This window comes from Eucalyptus grandis, chromosome 10 (genome assembly GCF_016545825.1).
Source record: "Eucalyptus grandis isolate ANBG69807.140 chromosome 10, ASM1654582v1, whole genome shotgun sequence".
Lineage (NCBI taxonomy): Eukaryota > Viridiplantae > Streptophyta > Magnoliopsida > Myrtales > Myrtaceae > Eucalyptus > Eucalyptus grandis.
This window is the reverse complement of record NC_052621.1, coordinates 3,070,307-3,089,254: the sequence shown is the minus strand read 5'-3', so window position 1 is coordinate 3,089,254 and position 18,948 is coordinate 3,070,307. Positions and strand designations below refer to the sequence as shown.

At 39.6% G+C, this 18,948-nt stretch overlaps 1 protein-coding gene, 1 long non-coding RNA gene and 1 pseudogene across 2 annotated transcripts; 2 read left to right on the top strand and 1 right to left on the bottom strand.

The window, feature by feature from the left end:
• Positions 1–4,387: 4,387 nt before the first annotated feature.
• Positions 4,388–7,313, bottom strand: LOC120289145 (annotated as a pseudogene).
• A 5,657-nt stretch (positions 7,314–12,970) lies between these two features.
• LOC120289043 lies at positions 12,971–13,512 on the top strand. Its single transcript, XR_005546986.1, has 3 exons — positions 12,971–13,067; positions 13,170–13,300; positions 13,399–13,512. It is a non-coding gene; the product is annotated as an uncharacterized LOC120289043 (long non-coding RNA).
• Positions 13,513–16,165: 2,653 nt separating this feature from the next.
• On the top strand, positions 16,166–16,786 carry LOC120289143 (ABC transporter B family member 21-like). The gene is made up of 2 exons (XM_039303670.1): positions 16,166–16,315; positions 16,520–16,786. The coding sequence occupies exons 1-2, from the start codon at positions 16,166–16,168 to the stop codon at positions 16,784–16,786; spliced, it is 417 nt and encodes a 138-aa protein (XP_039159604.1).
• Positions 16,787–18,948: the final 2,162 nt, after the last annotated feature.

Here is an 18,948-nt window from a genome sequence, read left to right as displayed (position 1 = left end):
GTAGCAGATCCTATGACAAAGCCAATACCTAGAGATGTGTTTTGTGGCCATATGAAATCTCTAGGATTGTGTAGAGGCTGATGTACTGAATATTGTAATTTCCCTAAGTGTTCACATTTGATGAATTTGTGTTTTCATCATTGATGCCTATGAATCTTTGTTTGATCTTTATGTATCTTAATGCTCAGTGCATTACTTTAAGTTGAGAAAGTATGTCGGACAGATATAATATTAGCCCACTCACATGGGTAATCGTCTCTATTTACTGTGTGATAAATAGAGATGAGACTGTTTTTAAGCTTATTATCTAGGTGATAATCGAGAGCTCAAGCTTAAAATACGTATGTCGCCTTAACTGGGTGTTAAGATGAGGACATAATACTTACTATGTCCGAAAGTAAAATACCCCACGTATTTTACTTTATCTGTCTATGATGCCAGATGTGAGTTCTCATGAATTTTGTGAATGAGTAGATACGTGAACTCAAGTTAGACATATTGAAAGGTGTAGACATACGCTCCATGGGAAAGGAGTTAATACCGTAATACGTATTTCATACTACGTATGCATGAGACGACCAATAAGAGTGGCAAAAAGTTTGATCTCAACTTTATGACGTGTGAGACTCTTGAGGAAAAGAGTTCCTCAATTTTTTAGTCCCCTCATGACTCTTACTTATTCTCAAGATTTCTATTTAGTGTTTGCTATCTTAGGATGTTGCCAATAGTCATGAGTTGATTCAATCTAATGGGGCATTTCTAGAAAAGCAAGCTGAACTGAAATTGAGAGTTTGAAGGAAAGAGGAAGATCGATTTTAGAGAATCACATTGTAGTTTTGTATTCACCGATTAACCAATTATGACTGTCTTTGGGATAATCATAATTGTGAATACAATATATATATATATATATATATATATATATATATATATATATATATATATATATATATATCATTGTTTAAAAGAGATCAAGAGAGATATAAATGTGATCGATCGATCTAGAGTACCGCATACTAAATCTACTCGGGATGTGATGCCCATTATGAGCTGCTATATATTCCTACAGATGTATGGCAACGAGCTCTCAAAGTATGCTAGTCACACGGATTATTCACCGGTATGAATGTTGAAGAGAGGTAAAGAGAATCCTGTTCAGCCCACCATGTGCGAGTGGGAGATGATAGTTTTAATTGGTAATGGGCTTAAGGCCCGTCCGCCCATGCTGGGCCCAAAAGGCCCGGCCCATAGGAATAGGGCCCGTGGATGGGGGAAGGTATAAAAGGGAGGAGAGAGAGAGAGAACACACTTGTTGGCACAATGAACGTACGTTCCTCTCCCTCTCTCCCTCCAACAAGAACAGTACGCTTAAGGCGACGCCGGTCTCCCTTTCAAGGCAAATTGACATCATCGGATCAGAATTTCTTCCTCGATCATCGGCATTGGTGTCTAATCTGTGGCTAACAAGGTACGCTCGAATCCGTGGTGTGCTTTACGATCGGTGATACGTGTTTTCCCGGGCTTTGTCTTCCGCATTGCTTTAGAGGTTCGATTTAGTGTCGAATCCGGTTTTCGATGATCCGTTATTCCTAACAGTTGCAAACATCATTAGAAAGGTGGCGGGTGATGACGGATGTCAACGAGAAAGGTAAATGAGAATTTTCTTGATTTGATTCCATGTGGGTATGGGCCGATCGATCTAATTCGCTGGGTTATCTCTGTTCATGCGGGCTAAACGATTCCCAAAGGATGGGAAGTATTCACTTCGTTTCGCACCGTGCATCTAGATCAAGATCAGTTCTAGGAAGCTCGAACTTTTAACCCATGGAGATGGCAGGTATTGCTCTGTCCTTCTCTCCGTTCCTGCGAATCTTGGTTCGACCTTGAAAAAAATGATCTTTCTTCAATGATCGATAACTATGAATTATATGCAGAGCAATTCTCGCTTGCCAACCCCGGAAACATCTTTATGGCATTCGGAGGAGGGCCTCGACTCTGTCCTGCATAGGAGCTAGCTAGAGTAGAGATATCCGTATTCCTTCACGACGTCGTTACTCGCTTCAGGTACTAAATGTGGCACCCTCTTTGCTTATATTTCTTTTCCCCTCGGGCAAAAGTGAACGTTAACAATGGCGAACTCACTCTTCATTTCGCGTGATAGTTGGGTGCCAGTGGAAGAAGATAAGTTAGTTTTCTTCCCGACGACGCGGATGCAGACATGAATATCGACCCTTCTTTCTTTTTTTGGCAGAGTAATGAGTATCTTATCTATCTACCTTGTTAGTGGCTAGATTTTGCCCCTGAAAATCCTACTTCCACTTTTATGTAGGCACATGTGGGAAGCAAATATGACTTATTCAACCGCATTTAGTCGAGTGCATTGGTCAAGCATTTAAGCCCCGGAGAGATTTTTTTTATTTGCAAAATCCCAAGGACAATCGATTTGAATGGAAAGTGCGAGTTCAGACGGGAATGCAGGAAGGAACAGGGTAAAGGAGAAAGACTATGGTCATTGCTTTCCATGGGGTAGTATTATCTAGATTAGTTCTATTAGAAAAAATCATATCGCTCAAAAGATAGATGGGTCACGCTTAGAACTTGCTAAAAATATGAAGTTCATATCTCATGATAGATTCATCTACATTTAACCGCGCTGGTACTGCATAGGCCATGTAGATACCTACAGAGCAAAATGAGAGGCATCTCTCCCTTTGAGATTTCGAATTGTCATGTGGGTCGTCGAGACACTTCCAAGTGATTCTAGGAGAGAACACGTGCTATTACTTCTCCATGCTTCTTATTGCTTCTTCGACAAGTTTGACCTTCTTCAAGTCGTCGCTGTTGACAAGGGAAAGTTTCTCAAGGGAGGATTTCAGTTGAGAGATCTGGTTGTCTTGAACGAGACTTCTTCCTCGATGTCTGCTCTTTCATTATCGATCGAGTGTACCTTCATAGCCGGGCAGATATAGAATGTAAAGATGAATGCAAAGCGTCCAACTCACTCCAGCAAAATGGTCTGCATGACCGCAAAAAATGTGATTCGTAACTACAAGGGCTTCGAATCAACTCAACAGGTACAATTGCAGACAACCGACTAGTGACCGTGACATATTGGTAGCAAATGGAACTGAGATTTGAGCAATTTATCTGTGATCTCAGCCAACAATACAATTGATGACTTGGAATTAAACTCACTAGATGCACGCCTGTCTTTTGCTATGGCATCCAAGGTTAGTAGTTTAAACTGACATTCAATCTTCGAGCAATGCCCGTCCCATTTTTTTCTTCTCCAACTTTAGATTTAATAAAGAAAATGAAGTCAGGTCACGCGTTTTATTGCTATTTATCTTGTTCTTGCTTCTGCATACATACGATGACAAGCATAAATTGGCTTTGCCGTGTTCTTCATAAAAAACAAATGCCCTCTCCAATAGAATGCCCTAAACAAATTACTTATTACATGGCTATGCTCCATTTTCTGCAGAGAGTCCTAATTGTCTTGACGTAAACGTCCAAATCCCACATGTTACGAAACGCGCCTATTTATCATTTGTATTTTTAAGTGATGCTTGGCTACTTTTATCACACTTCTAAATAAACCTTATTTCTAGACTCATCAAGACTCTAGTTACGGGCACGGAGTTGGTATATGTGCAAAAATACATAATTCTCTATCTGTTTCTTTTTCTTACGAGACATAAAAACTGTTGAGATCAACTCAGCCGACCATTGTTTGCCCTTAAATACAAGAAAAGAAGATCGAGCACGACTTGAGTGTGAATTTATCTTACTTAATTAGGATGTAAGTCCAAAATGTTGCTGAATTCTGTACTGACATGAAACGTAAATGCATACTGAATGAAAGCATTGGGCTCTGTGATTCCTCGTCGAACTGCGTTAATAAAGAACTCTTTAATTGCAAGCAAATAAACCTCTTACTAGAGCAATGAGAAATCCTCTATTTAAGTAGCGATAATTGCTCTTAATCACCCACAGCCCCACCACGGCAAGCATTTTGTGAATCTCTACTGTGTGTTGTCATTCGATAATCATGGTGAGCCATTACTTTGTGATCATCTTCACAGCGTGCGCCTTGTACTCCATCGGTGGTACAAGTATTAAGGCACTCCACCATGCTAGCTCGCTCTCTCTCGATTCATTACAGTCGTACCGTCTCTTACATTGCAATTGAATTTTTTCCTTCCTTTCGGGAAAGTTCACATTAGTTTGGAGTGTACCATTCCTTTTAGTTTTTCTTAATGTTTTAATGATTTTGATATCTCAATTCACCCTTCTCCCAAGAAAACAGACGAAGCACACAACTTTGGTCTTCATTCTTAATGCTATTAGCATTATTCAATGCAATGATATTCCCCAGTGATATATATTAATATTTTCCAAAAGCACGAAGATCCGCATGATACGTGGCTATCCATTTTCTTATAATCTCAAGTTCGGTATTCCGCTGCTTGACCAACCATATGGGATCTTCTTTTGTAGCTGGTAGTATGTCTAAACAATGAGAACCTGTAGGTAAGAAATTATTTTTCGCAGCATTAATTTGAGTATCGGAATCATTTGACTTTAGTTCGACATGAGTTGAGTCAGCACATACCTTTAGCTGTGTAGACTGCGACAACCGAATTTGAAATACTCTTCAAAATCCTACAATTGATGGTATAGAAGAATTACTTTGAAATCTTATCCAATTTAGTGATGTTTTCATGGAAATCTATAGGTTTTGATGCTACACATACCCTGCATAGCTAAAAGGATCTTGAAGCCCATTGGAGAAAATAATATTGCTAGCGAATCTGTGCAAAATGAGTTTGATGTCCTGCAATTTTCCATAGTCAGTGAAGAAACGAAAGGGTGTCGTATGTTGTTTGGTGTGTGTGTGTGTGTGAAAGAGAAAATTAAAAGAGTATCATAGATATGTGATTTTATTTTGTGACCATACTTGACCACCGTAATAAGTAGGGACCCAGTGTTGCCGAGGTGCAATGCCAAAGTCTCGCTTGCAGCGATTCACAAATTTATCTAGGCCAGAGGGAGCTGGTTGAAACATAGTATTGTTGGTGATGCTCCAAAGGGTCGGAATCTCGCTACATGTCTGCAAACCCAAACAACCTCCGTTTGCTTAGTACAACACAAAATTCGAGTCAATTTCAACTAGTAGTAGTAAGCTACAATCCGTCCATGATGTCCGACTATAGTGTGCACCTGCCAATGCCAACCCAACTCAGTGTTAGATAGAGGTGTAGGAGGTGGATTGATGTAGCAAGTCGAATTTCGGTAAGTCGAGAGGCCTGCGAAAATCTTCCTGAGAATGTCATTTCTTGGAGAAGTTCCGTTAATGGCATTGCATATCACATCTACTGGACGACTGAATGGATCATTGTACTGGGCAGCGTCTGCGTAGACTGATTTTAAGTAATCCTTGAGCTCTGAAGAACTTTCCAATGGTCTAACAAAAGATAAAAGATATGCATAATTAGATGTATACTCGTCTCTAAAGCATATCCATTAATATTTTTTTTTTTTTAAATATTATCAGAGCTTAAAACCATTATGTCATGTTAGAATCATTCCCCTTGTTTAGCGAAAGTTCACGCTATTATGGAATAAATTGTTAGGGTAAAAAACGCTTTTCACACACGGTCTTATCCGCCCTATACTTGATGGCAAGTGAGGGAGTTGATACCTGAAATTCACAAATCAAGAATGGATAGACCGTTTGTGCAAAGGTTCCTTTCACTGTCAATATATGCTATAAATTTCCAATTAGATATGTCTAACAACTTCTTATCTTCTAAAAATTACTTGTCCTACAGAACATTCTGAGAAGTCTCCAAAATACAATATGATGTATAATCCCAATTCCATCATCCACGCACCTGCAAGTTTTGAAAGTTTTGTTCAATTTTGCGAGACCATGAAGCTCAGAAGCAACTCTATCAATTTCCTCCCAGGATCTTCTAATGGTCTCGTGGCAAGAAAAACTAAATTGCTGAAATATTAACCAAATAATTATTCAAGTTAAGTTATCAATTTGATTAACGAAAACGCATGCTAAAGGAAAAAGGTATAAATCCAGCAGTTAAGATTACCAAAAAATCTTTTGCAACTCCCGCATAGAATGTTTCCCGAGGAATGATGTCGGGAAAGGATAGAATTGGAGCGGATGATGCCAATGCTCCGAGCGCCACATGAGGGTACTTTAATCGAAACCATGCAGCTAGCACTGAAAATCAAACATATGAAGATTGAAAGACCTACTTGTAAGTAATGTGTAGAATGTATGGTGTTGATCTATTCCTTGTAAACCTAATGGTAAGCACTTTCTTCAATGCCATTCAGGGCAAACTATCAAACTTGATATGGATTGTCGTTGTCATTATGACTAGCGCTCTTTAGGAAAAGTTCTATCCATGATATGTTCAAGAACAAGGACTTTCAGCAGACTATGTGTGTTTATTTACATTCTACTATAATTAATGGGAATCGTACATTGGAATTGATATCGTCAATGTGCGCAGTGGGCTTTTTCTTTAATTTCAATGCTAAGCAGTAGTCATATTGCTGATAAGTGAAAACATATTCGCTTACTTCCCCCTTATGATCCTCCAAAGACAATTATCGGAGAATGTCTGGCATTCAATTTCTGTTTCAAGTATACAAGGATTTCTGCATAATCGGCAAGAGCTTGTGCTGAGCTGAAATATCCGCGAGTCTTGGCATCTTTTAGTGCTTTATCGAGTGTCCACCCATACGGAATTGATTCACCATAATACCGATGCTGCAAGATTTTAACTTTACGTTCGTAAATTGCGTGAATATGTACCTATGCACGGCAAACATAAGGGAAAAAGAAGGTACTATTAGGCAAATTATATAGGGCCTTTTATTACCTCTATACAGACCAAAAGCGCTTTAAACTCAGCCGCGTTTTCCGCCACGAACCCAAGATATTTGATGTCGACGTCGAAGGGTGATTCAGAACCGAGAAAAACGAAGATCGGGGCAACTGCATTCGCACCGCCCCAGTATTTGGAATTGATTACATATCTTTGTTTGAAAGTAGTGTAACTTTCTGGCCTGTAATTAAAATGATCCAGGGTTTGGTTGTAAAAGAAAGTCTGGAAGTCTTTTGACGAGACGGAAGCTCGAACCGCCCATGTAGGATCTTGAATAAACGTTCGGTGGAATACGCTCAGCTTTGGGATATAGTAAGCATCGAAGTTCTTCCCGGTAGCAACACAAACCGAGAAAAGCATCACAATGATCAAAATGCTACAAAGTGATGAAGACATGTTGGGGTGTGTGGTTATTGCCTAGGCTAAAGCAGGTAGGCGAAGAGGAGGATCCTCAAGATGTTTTTGGGCTTCAACAAGTTCACATTTATATAGAGAAGCCCACAATCCCATATTGTACTACTATTTTCTATGCCAAATTACATTAAATGTATTAAATTATATTTCAGATTTGAGGATGTGTACAAGAGCTGATTCGATTGGAGGCCATTGATAGGTTTGTTAAACCAAGTATATTAGAGAAAAAGGATCTGAATAGATCACTACCTTATTTGGATTAAATTTTCAATTCTTGAAGGCCACACTAATTCATGTAATGATTTCTTTCCAGTTGGAGAAAACTGTCCGAGATAGCTGCCCCAAAGAATTAACTTTTGGCTAGACGGTGGACATCTTTCTTTATCCGTGAGTCCAGTCAAAAGGAGTTAAATTTGGAACAGAGAAAACAAGGTTATGCAGAGGACTAAGTTTTTTGTTCTTATCTATCATTGAAATGGCCTTCTAAAATCAATTCATCATTGATATTTTTTGTAATAGCAATTCAACATGTCATTGTTTCAAAGCAAGGAGATTGGCATATATTTAGTTATCCACACTTCGGTAATTCACTGCATGACCAACTAGTCAAGATCTGTTTGTATCTTTGGTTATAAATCCAAACAACGGAAACTTAAAACATATAATTAGTGACGCGAATATATTTTGAGTTTGAACCATGAAGTTAACTCAATCCAAGTAGAAAATCCAAATCTAAATAGGGGTTGTAATTTGATGCCCAAACAATCAAGATATTACACGTATACTTTCTACTTTGAAGTTAGATTCCTAATTTGGGTAGATTTACTTCTCTTGATTTCATTTGAATGATTCACAAGCACAGGAGACAAAGCAACAAATAAAGTGACTTGGTTATGTACCTTTCTTTGTATAGACAATGGTTATACCGTCTAGATTGTTCTTAAGGATCCTAAGATTGAAAAAAAGATCAAATTGTAAAGCATGGTTAGATAATGTAAAATTTTACTCTTCAGATGGATGTCCAATGATGAGCATTCAATTTTTCGTACCCTCCGCTACCATAAGTATTCCAATGTCCGTTTGAAAAAATAATGTTGCTATTAAACCTACGATGAATTAGATCTATATCCTACAACCAGAAACCCATAAAAAATAAAAATAAAAATAAAAAAGGTAAAGGACCATGATGTCAAGGTTTACTTTGAATTTTATGCATAAAAACTAGTTTAATCTACTTATGGCAATAAGAGCCAAAGATATATTTTTTCAAGAATTGGAGCATCGGTTTGCATTTATATAGATAAACCCTCGATCCCAATTTGTACTACTATTTTCTATGCCAAATTACATTAAAATAATTAAATTATATCTCGGATTTGACCATGTGAACAAGACCCGATTCCATTGGAGGATGTAAATAGGTTTGTTAAACCAAGTATAGTGGAAAAGAAAAGGAATCCCAATAGATCACTACCTTATTTGGATTATATTTTCTTTTCTTGAAGGCCACACTAATTCACGTGACAATTTCTTTCATGTTGGAGAAAACGAGGTAAGGACACTTGGAGTACCAAAACTTAGCATGAAGAAAATGTACACTTAAGTACCAAAATTGGAATAAAATTGATCACTTAAGTGCCACTCCGATCAAAATCCGACCAAATTGCTGACGTGGCAATTTTCCGACAAGATGAGTGCAAAACGGCGTCGTTTGCACGCTGACGTGGCGAGAAAATGCAAAAACAATATCGTTTTTGTGTCTAATGTGTAAATAATTAATATAAAAATTAATTTAATTTAATTTAAACTTAAATTTATTTAAAATATTCTAAAAATAAAAACTTAAAAGGGGGCCGCCGAAGGAGGCGGCGAGGGCTGAGCTCTTGCCGCCGCCGCCTCCCGCCACCGTCGGAAGGGCCAGCGACGGAAGGGGAGGGTTGGGTTGGGTGGCGGCCCCTAGCCAACTGGGTGGCAAGGGCCGGCGACGGGGGAGCATCGGCAGGGTCGCGGGCCTTGGCTAGAAGCCGGCGACATCGGCCGATGCGAGCCTCGCCGACCCCTCAGTGAACCGGCAGCGGGCCCACGAGCCCTCGCTGGATCCGGGCGAGGGTTCGCGAGCCTCAACCACCTCCTTCACCCCCTTCCCCTTTTTAATTTTTTAGAATATTTTAAATTAATGTAAGTTTAAATTTAATTTAATTAATTTTATATTAATTATTTACACATTTTTACTTTTTAGAATATTTTAGCTAGTAATTTAATTTTTATTTTGCAGACAACGTTATTTCAAGTGAGTTTGAGCTGAGTCGGCTCTCCGACGAGCCACGTAGGCAAGCAAAAATAATAAAATATTGTCACGTAAGATTTTTGGCAAGGTTCGTCGAGGTAGCACTTAAGTGTCTCACTTTTCAAAGAAAATGTCACTTAAGTGTACATTTTCAAAGTTTTGGCACTTAAGTGTCCCCTCATGTCAAGTTTCGGCACTTGGACTATTCTTCGCTCGGAGAAAACTGTTGCCACACCAAAGAATTAACTTCTTGGCTGGACGGTGGATATCTTTCTTTGTCTGAGTCTAGTCAACAAGAGTTAAATTTGGAACAAATAAAAACAATGATAACTTTGTTAAAAGATATAAAGGACTTTCTTTTTTCTTTTTTGGTGACCTAGGAACCCCACACGGCCGGCAATCGAGGTAAACCAGGGGCAACACGTGCTAGCCACCACATACCGTGCTACTACCAGGTAAGTCGTCAAGAAACTCAAAACAAGTTGCAGGAGCTTCAAACACTATACCTCCTCGATGGAAATCTAGCGCCTTTCTAGCTGAGCCACCGCGCGGGTGGTTATAGAGGACTTTCTTTTGTTGTTACCTATTATTGAAATGGCCTTCTTGAATCAATTCATCATGGATATTGTTTGTAATAGCAATTCAACATATCATTGTTCCAAAGCAAGAAGATTGGCATATATTCAATTATCCCTACTTCGGTATTTCGTTGTATGTCCAACTAGTCTAGATCTGTTTGTGTCTTTGATTATAAATCTAAGCAACCAGAGTGTGCAAAACATATAATTACTGATGAGAATATATTTTGAGTTTGGAAATGAGGAGACCCGATCAAAGTGGAAAATTCAAATCTAAATAGGGCTTCTGGTTTGATGCCCAAACAAGCAAGAAATTACAAAATTACTTTCTACTTTGGAGTCAGATTCCTAATTTGAGTAGGTTCCCTCTCTTGATTTCATTTTAGTGACTCGCAAGCATGTGAGACGAGTCGCAAAGCAACAAATAAAGTGGCCCATTATGTATTTTTCCTTGTATAGATGGCAACGGTACTGTCTAAATTATTCTTTAGGATCCTAAGATTGAAAAAGAGATCAAATTGTTAAACATGATTATGTAATGTGGAATTTTACTCTTCGGATGAATTGTACGGTGAGGAGTATTTGACTTTTTATACCCTCTGTTACTATAAGGATCTTGATGTCCATTTGAGAAAATAATGTTGCTCCCAAACCTACAATGAATTAGCTTTGCACCAGCAACCCAAAAGAAAATAAAATAAGAGGGGATGATGATGGTAAGGTTTATTTTGAATTTTATGCATAAGAACTAGTTTAATCTATTGATAGCAACAAGAGCCAAACATCTATTTTTCAAGTCATTGAAATCATACATGCCACCGAAGTAGGTGGTGACCTAATGCAAAGCGGGACGCAACTGCCGTATTGGTAGTTGCATTCATAAGTGAATCTGCTGGAGATGGGGAGGCGCCGTTTTGAACACAGGATTGTTTTGTGTTGCCGATAGGGAATGCCATTTCCTGCAGCTCAACAAGCAAATCCCCCCTTCGAGCTCAATAGAAGTGTTAGTTTTCTTAGACGCTACCAAATTTTATTAGGGAAGTTTTCAAGAAGGGGACAATGCAATTAAAAATCCGACCCGATTACGGGTGCCATGAAGCTCTCAGAACTCTCAAGGCATTGCTTTCATTTAAGTAAATTTCAGAACCAACTAAAACAATTCTGTCAATAGGAAACAACACCGTCAATATTAGAAATCCTTCAGCAAAAGAGGCACTGCCTAGTTTTTCGACGCAAAGACTCACGAAGAAAATTTATCAGCCCAAAAAAAAAAATAATAATTAATAAGACAATAATTCATTTTATTAATTATGATCAAGTTACTATTTATATTTAAAATGAAATAAGACAATAATTCATTTTATTAATTATGATCAAGTTACTATTTATATTTAAAATGAAATAAGACAATAATTAATGAAATAAAAAAAAATAGACCGAGGACAAAGATTTTAACAGATATAAAAGGCCATGAGGTCTAGGCTTGTCCCTGAAGAATGAAAAATCAAAACGATACAGTCCCAAAATGGAATAACATGCTCTTAATACTGCTAACATGGAATCCAGTAACATAAAAACAGAACACCAAACTCTGCATACTTGCAAAAAATGTCGTCAGCAGCTGAACTAAGCCCACAAAGGTACACAACACATGGGGCGTCTGAACCTTCAATGCTGATCCGTCCCGTTGATTGAGATTTTGTCCACCGCAAAGTTGATCTCCGAATCTGCTCACATTTGATATACATTGTCAACTGATATAAGAAAGATGGACCAAAAATGTAACCATTTCACAGGATAACATTCTCGATCTTCCAATTTCCACCATTCAAGCAAGTTCGCAAACTCCAAAAGGACCAAAATTTCCACTAATTTGTGCTGCTGAGCTAAGAATACTGGAACCTCAGCATTCGACATGCCGAGAACTTGTTTCCAGTTCCACAGCTTCAGAATTAGCATGACAAAAGTCATTCAACTATCCCACATTCCGCATTTGCTTGATTTGGAATACGCTACAAATGCACCAAAAGCATCACAGTTTCTCCACTCAGCGAGAGAAGGCAAACCAATGCCACAGAGGACTTCAACATACAAAATGATGATTGAAGGACCTTGAGGGAGAAGCAGTGAACAGAAGTTGGCCGGGTTCTCCAAGCCGAACAGCTATCCGATAGAGGAACCGCTTCTCATTAGTCGTGTGGTCTAGGATGAGTTAGGTGCTGTTCCTGAAAATTTCCAAAAAGAATCGCTTTGGTCGTCGTGTTTCACGTGACGCTGTTCCCACATGCATCAAGATTCCACCCCGTTGAATTTCTTCTTCTTTAAATGTTTCTCTTCTTTTCTTTTTCTTGATCAGAAGATATCGGATAAGAGTTATATCTTTATTTTTCGATCCCATGGATGACGACATCTTTGTCTTTGGATGACAGGAAGAGCATGACAAGATCAGAGCGAAGAAATATCGTTGCGAGAGTCCGGACTGGAATGACTATCAGGCCTATGCCTTTCACGCAATGCGCAAAGTCCAACGGCATTCTCGTGGCCATGGGTTTGGCAAAAGCGTGACGCTTCCGAGCTTTAACGCTGTGCTATGCAAGTGTTTTCAGGTTATCAATGAGACGATGCGGGTTGCGAACATCATTAGAAAGGTATTCAGGGAGGCGATGACGGATGTCAACGTGAAAGGTAAAGGAGAATTTTCTCGATTTGGTTCCATGTTGGTATGGGCCGATTGATCTAATTCGCTGGGTTATCTCTGTTCATGCAGGGAGGATACCTAAAGGGTGGGAAGCATTCACTTCGTTTCACACCGTGCATCTAGATCAAGATCGCTTCGAGGAAGCTCGAGCTTTTAACCCGTAGAGATGGCAGGTATTGCCCTGTCCTTCTCTCTGCTCCTGCGGATCTTGGTTCGACCTTGAAAAAAATGATCTATCTTCAATTGACTGATCGATAACTATGAATTATATGCAGAGCAATTCTCGCTCGCCAACCCCTGGAAACAACTTTACGCCATTCGAAGGACGGCCTTGACTCTGTCCCGCATGGGAGCTAGCTAGAGTAGAGACATCCGTATTCCTTCACCAACTAGTTACTCGCTTCAGGTACTAAATACGGCACCCCTCTTGCTTTACATTTCTTTTCCCCTCAAGCGAAATTGAAGGTTAACGATGGCAAACTCACCCTTCATTTCGCGTGACAGTTGGGTGCCAGCGGAAGGGAAGAATAAGTTATTTTCTTCCCGACGACGTGATTGCAGAAGCCGTACCCCATCTATGTTCGTCGATGCGACGCGTTCGGGCAATGTACATAGGGGAGCAAAACTGTCCTGGGTGCGAATGGGCGAAGCTAGTGGTTTAGAATAGAAGATGCAAGTGGGGATACAATTTATTGGATCCGATAAAAATCAAGTCACTTATAATGTAACATAGCAAGCAACTCTTGAGATTATTTCGTTCATTCGATCTGGCTCGCCGCTAAGAGCAATAGCCACTATTTACAATGCACGTGCATTTGGGGGCGGGGGAGGGAGAGGGAGAGAGGAGTTTGTGGTGATGATTCTTGAAGCACTAGCAAACATGAATATCAACCCTTCTTTCTTTTTTTGGTGGAGTAATGAATATCTTATCTATCTACCCTCGTTAGTGCCTGCATTTTGCCCCTCAAAATCCTACTTCCGCTTTTATGTTGCCACATGTGAGAAGCAAATATGACTTTATTCAACCACACTCGGTCGACTGCATCGATCAAGCATTTAAGCCCCAGAGAGATTTCTTTATTTCCAAAATCCCAAAGACAATCAATCTGAATGGAATATGCACGCCCAGAGAAGAATGCAGGAAGGAACGGGGTAAAGGACAAAGATTATGGCCAGTGCTTTCCATCGCGTAGTGTTGTCTTGATTAGTTCTATTAGGAAAAATCAAATTGCTCAAAAGATAGACGGGTCACGCTTAGACCTCGCTAAAAATATGAATTTCATAACCCATGAAAGATTCATCTACAGTTAACTGCGCTTGTACTAGCGGCCTAGGGCTTAGGCCATGTAGACACCTACAGAGCAAGATGAGGGGCATCACTCCCTTTTAGATTTCGAATTGTCATGTGGGTCGCCGAGATGCTTCCAAGCGATTCTAGCAAAGAACACACGCTATTGCTTCTCCTTGCTGCTTATTGCTTCTTCGGTGAGTTTGACCGTCTTCGAGTTGTCGCTGTTGACAAGGGAAAGTTTCTCGAGGGAGGATCTCAGTCGAGAGATGTGGTTGTCTTGAATGAGAGAATTCTTGCTCGATGTCTGCTCTTTCATTATCGATCGAGTATACCTTCATAGCTAGACAGATATAGAATGTATAGATGAATGCAAAGCGTCCAACTCCACTCACGCAAAATGGTCTGCATAACCGCAAAAAAATGTGATTCATAAACACAAGGACTGCAAATCAACTCAACAGGTATAATTGCAGACAACCGACTAGTGACCATGACATATTGGTGGCAAATGGAACTGAGATTTGAGCAATTTATCTCCGTGATCTCAGCCAACAATACAACTGATGACTCGGAATTAAACTAACTAGATGCATGCCAGTCTTTTGCTATGGCATCCAAGGTTAGTAGTTTAAGTTGACATTTAGTCTTCGAGCAATGCCCGTCCTGTGTTTTCTTCTCCAACTTTAGATTTAATAAAGAAAATGAAGTGACATAATGAACATGGCTAGGCTCCATTTTCTGCAGAGATTTCCAATCGTCTTGACGTAAACTTCCATTCGATTAATTCTAGATATTGCAAATGTACCAATCATCATCTATAATATTAAGTGATCCTTGGCTATTTTTGTCACTCTTAAATACATGTTATCTCTAGCCTCATCAAGAATTCTTAATATATGTATGATTTGGTTTATGTACTTTATTCTTTATATGTTTCTTTTTCTTATGAGACATAGATGCCATTGAGATCAATTCATTCAACCATTGTTTGCCCTTGAATACAAGAAAAGAAGATCAAGCACGACTTGAACGTGAATTTGTCTAACTTATTAGGATGTGCGTCCAAAACATTACCAAATTCTGGACAAACATCAAATGTGATTGCGGGGTCCCTATGATTCCTCGCCGAAGAATAGAAGTACATTAGTAAAGAACTCTCCTAATGCAAGCCAAAAACCTTCACTTTAGAGCATTGAGAAATTCTCTATTTAAGCAATGAAATCGTCATTCTCAATATTCACAGCAAGCACATTGTGAATCTCTACTGCGTGTTGCCATTGGATAATCATGGTGAGCCGTTACTCGTGATCATCTTCATACCTGTTGTGAAGATGATCATGGAGTAACAACTCACCATGATTATCGAACGGCAACACATAACAGGTTCTGTAACTGCAGGCTCCTCTTTTTATTCTTTTCTTTTCTTTTTTTCCTTTTTTTGGCTCTGACCGTGGCAGCCAGTGCAATTTCACAATCAAGTTCCTTCACTGCCGATTCCATCAAAGTCACAGGTGTTACTTGCTGCTTCCATTTTAGCAATGATAGACCGCAAATCCAAGATAGACACAAGACAATGTGAAGGGTTGATTGAGCTTCGCCATGTCAGCTTCAAATATACCTCTAGGCCGGACATTCAAATATTCTGTGATCTCAGCCTGGCCGTTTACAGCGGAAAGGTAAAACTTCGGACTTTATCTGATGCCTAACTTTAAATATGACTTCATCAACTGAGCATTGAATTACGAGAATAACACTAGTGTTTCGATCACCTGAACACGAGGAACAAAAGGTTTGACAATTACGCGATTGTTCCTCTCAGATTGTTGCTTTTGGTCAGAGAAAGTGGGAAAGTGGGAAAGTGAGAGTGGAAAGTCAACAGTGATAGTGCTGCTGCAACGCTTTTGTGATCCTGATTTTGGTCGCATTACACTCGACGGAGTGGATATTCGGTAGCTGCAACTCAAGTGGTTGAGGCAGCAAATGGGTGTGATCAGCCAAGAATCGGTTTTATTCAACGAGACAAATCGGGCCAACACAGCTTATGGAAAGGATAGAGATGGTGCCGAGCAAGAAATACTCGCCGCATCAGAATTAGCACACGCCCACGTGTTCATTAGTGGATTGCAACAGGTTAGACAGTCGCTATTTATTCCGTGTGCATGACTTACATTTGCTTTCAAATGGGCTTATTTGATTTTTACAGTACGAATTTTACGTTCGGGGATATGCTACAATGGTTGGTGAAGAGGGGCTCATCTGTCGGGCAGTCAGAAGCAATGAGTGGCTATTGCTTGCGTTTTAGTTAAAAGCCATAAAAGATTTCTGCTTAACAAGGCTACGAGTGTGCTAGATACAGAATCTGAGAAGACGGTTCAAGAGACATTGGACCGCGTCATGGTGCACCGAACCACACGCGTGGTGGCTCATAGGTTATCCACAATCAAGATTGCAGATGTGATCGTGGTAATTAAAAGCGGAGTTATTGCTGAGCAAGGAAAGCACAAGACTTTGATCTACATCAAGGATGGTCTCTATGGATCCGTGGTTGCCCTACACACTAGTGGCAGTCCCGCACAGCTCATTAGGCTTAAAGTTTGTTGAAACTCTTACACGATTAGATGTATGTAATTTGCTCAACTTGCTCGTTAAGGTTCAGGCGTTCGACAAATGACATCGATTTCGTATTGGCTCATCTTGCTCGTTGAGGTTGAGATGGTTTCTGGTCAATGGACGAACTATCGCAACCACCAAGAAGAAACTTCAGGCACCCTGAAGCAGACGGGGGAGAGATGGGAAGACAGATACTGACAAGCACAATTTTAAAACTTTGCTCGTTGAGTACACGAAACAAGCAACGACTATCCAACCTATTCCAAATTCCACTAATTCTAAAATTATGGTCATTGCACAATTTAAAACCTCGCACGATTTTAAACCATGATCATGGCGCTCCATTGGTAGTATAGTCAGAATAGTACTAGAAAATCAAATCAATTCAAAAAAAGATAGATGGGTCATGCCCAGACCTCACTAAATATGGATTTCACATCTTATGAAAGATTTAATCAATAGTTAACAGCGCTTGTAAAGTGCTTTTGAGTCTAGCTGGCTTTGATACATTGCTTGTATTCTACAGAATAATTATATGCAGCACAAAAAAGAAGCCTGCCGATCATTCCACGAAATGTAGACCCAGTTCTAAAGCCAGCCATCTTGCAGAGACTGGTATAGATCATGAAGACACCTCCAGAGCAAATGACCCGGCATCCGTCCCTTTGAGATATTGAATTGTCACGTTCATCGCCAGGACGCTTCCCGAGTGGATTTCTAGCAGAGAAAATGCACTACTGCTTCTCCTTGACATATAGCTTTTTCAACGACTTTGACCTTTTTCAAGTTTGTCGCTGCTTGACAAGGAAAGTTTCTCGAGGGAAGATTTTAGTTGAGAGATCTGGTTGTCTTGAACAGAGACTTCTTCCTTGATGTCTGCTCTTTCTTTATTGATTGAGTGTACCTCCGTAGCCGGGTAGATATAGAATCTATAGATGAATGCAAAGCGTCCAACTCACTCCTGCAAAATGGTCTGCATAACCGCAAAAAATGCGATTCATAAAAACAAGGGGTTCGAATCAACTCGACAGGTATAACTGCAGAAAACAACGAGTAACCATGACATACTGGTATCAAATGAAACTGATAAGCGAGTAATTTATCTCTTTGATCTCAGCAACAAAACAAAGCTGGATGACTCGGATTAAAGATTTAAGAAGCTGTAAAGGTATTGATTACCAAGCTCGACTTGAAGTCTCGCTCAGCCCTAGAGAGTGGTTTCTGTGAGCTACAGGTAGCTTCCTTAAACATTTTAAACGTTCATCCAGAATCTCATGCTGCAGGAGTGCATGATCTATCCTTTCATCCAACACTGCCTGCTTTCTCTCAACTTTCAAAAGCCTCCCTGTGCCTCAACTAAACGAGCATGCTGGTCATCAATTATTCGCTTTAGCTGAGGGGCATGATGCTTAAGCTCAAAGTGAACCTGAAGATAAGATTTACGTAGTCATCAGTGACTCGATCTTCCTGCCAATGAGCTAGCGACTAAAAAGCCTCCCATGTGCCTCAACTTTATGACAGGTCCAAAGTATATGTATGACATTAGCTGGTAAACTAAAATGAAGCCAACCAGGGAAAATCCTGAAAATTAAGGATATGCAAAGCGGAGCCTCAAAAGTTCTTTTTGCAAAACATTAGGCAGTCATGCACCAATATGCACACAAGCACAAAGGAAACGGTTTCCAGGAGGCTTACAAATAGGTTTCTGCCATACAAGCTAGATGACTTTCACGGTATGACATTTAGTGGAAAAAGTGACTTCAAATGTGAATGTCTATAACTTTGCACATAGTTAAAAGAATTCAATAAGCCATCAAGTCTAGATTGACTTTCACATTTGCCTTTTTGCTTAATCTAAATCTTACTATACATGGGCTTTTACTTTTTCAACTCAAAACATTTGAACCTTCAAAACATAATGCCATTGACATGTCAATTCGTGCATAGCTTCTTAAAACATTTTGATATTTGGACAATCTTTGAATTTTGGCAGGAAAATTCTTGCTTATGTTTAGTGCTAAAACTAACAAGCTCGCTATAAATAAAACCAGATCCTTAATTCCAAGACAGATAAAGTCAAAAGATAGAACTACAGTTAAAAAAGCCACAACCAACCCAAAATGCGCCTCCAAGAAAGAGAAGAAAAGGAGCAT

Coding starts and splice junctions, on each gene's coding strand:
- LOC120289143 (XM_039303670.1), top strand. CDS start 16,166: ATGGGTGTGATCAGCCAAGAATCGGTTTTATTCAACGAGACAAATCGG. Junction 16,316..16,519: donor TCATTAGTGGATTGCAACAG/GTTAGACAGTCG, acceptor CTGCTTAACAAG/GCTACGAGTGTGCTAGATAC.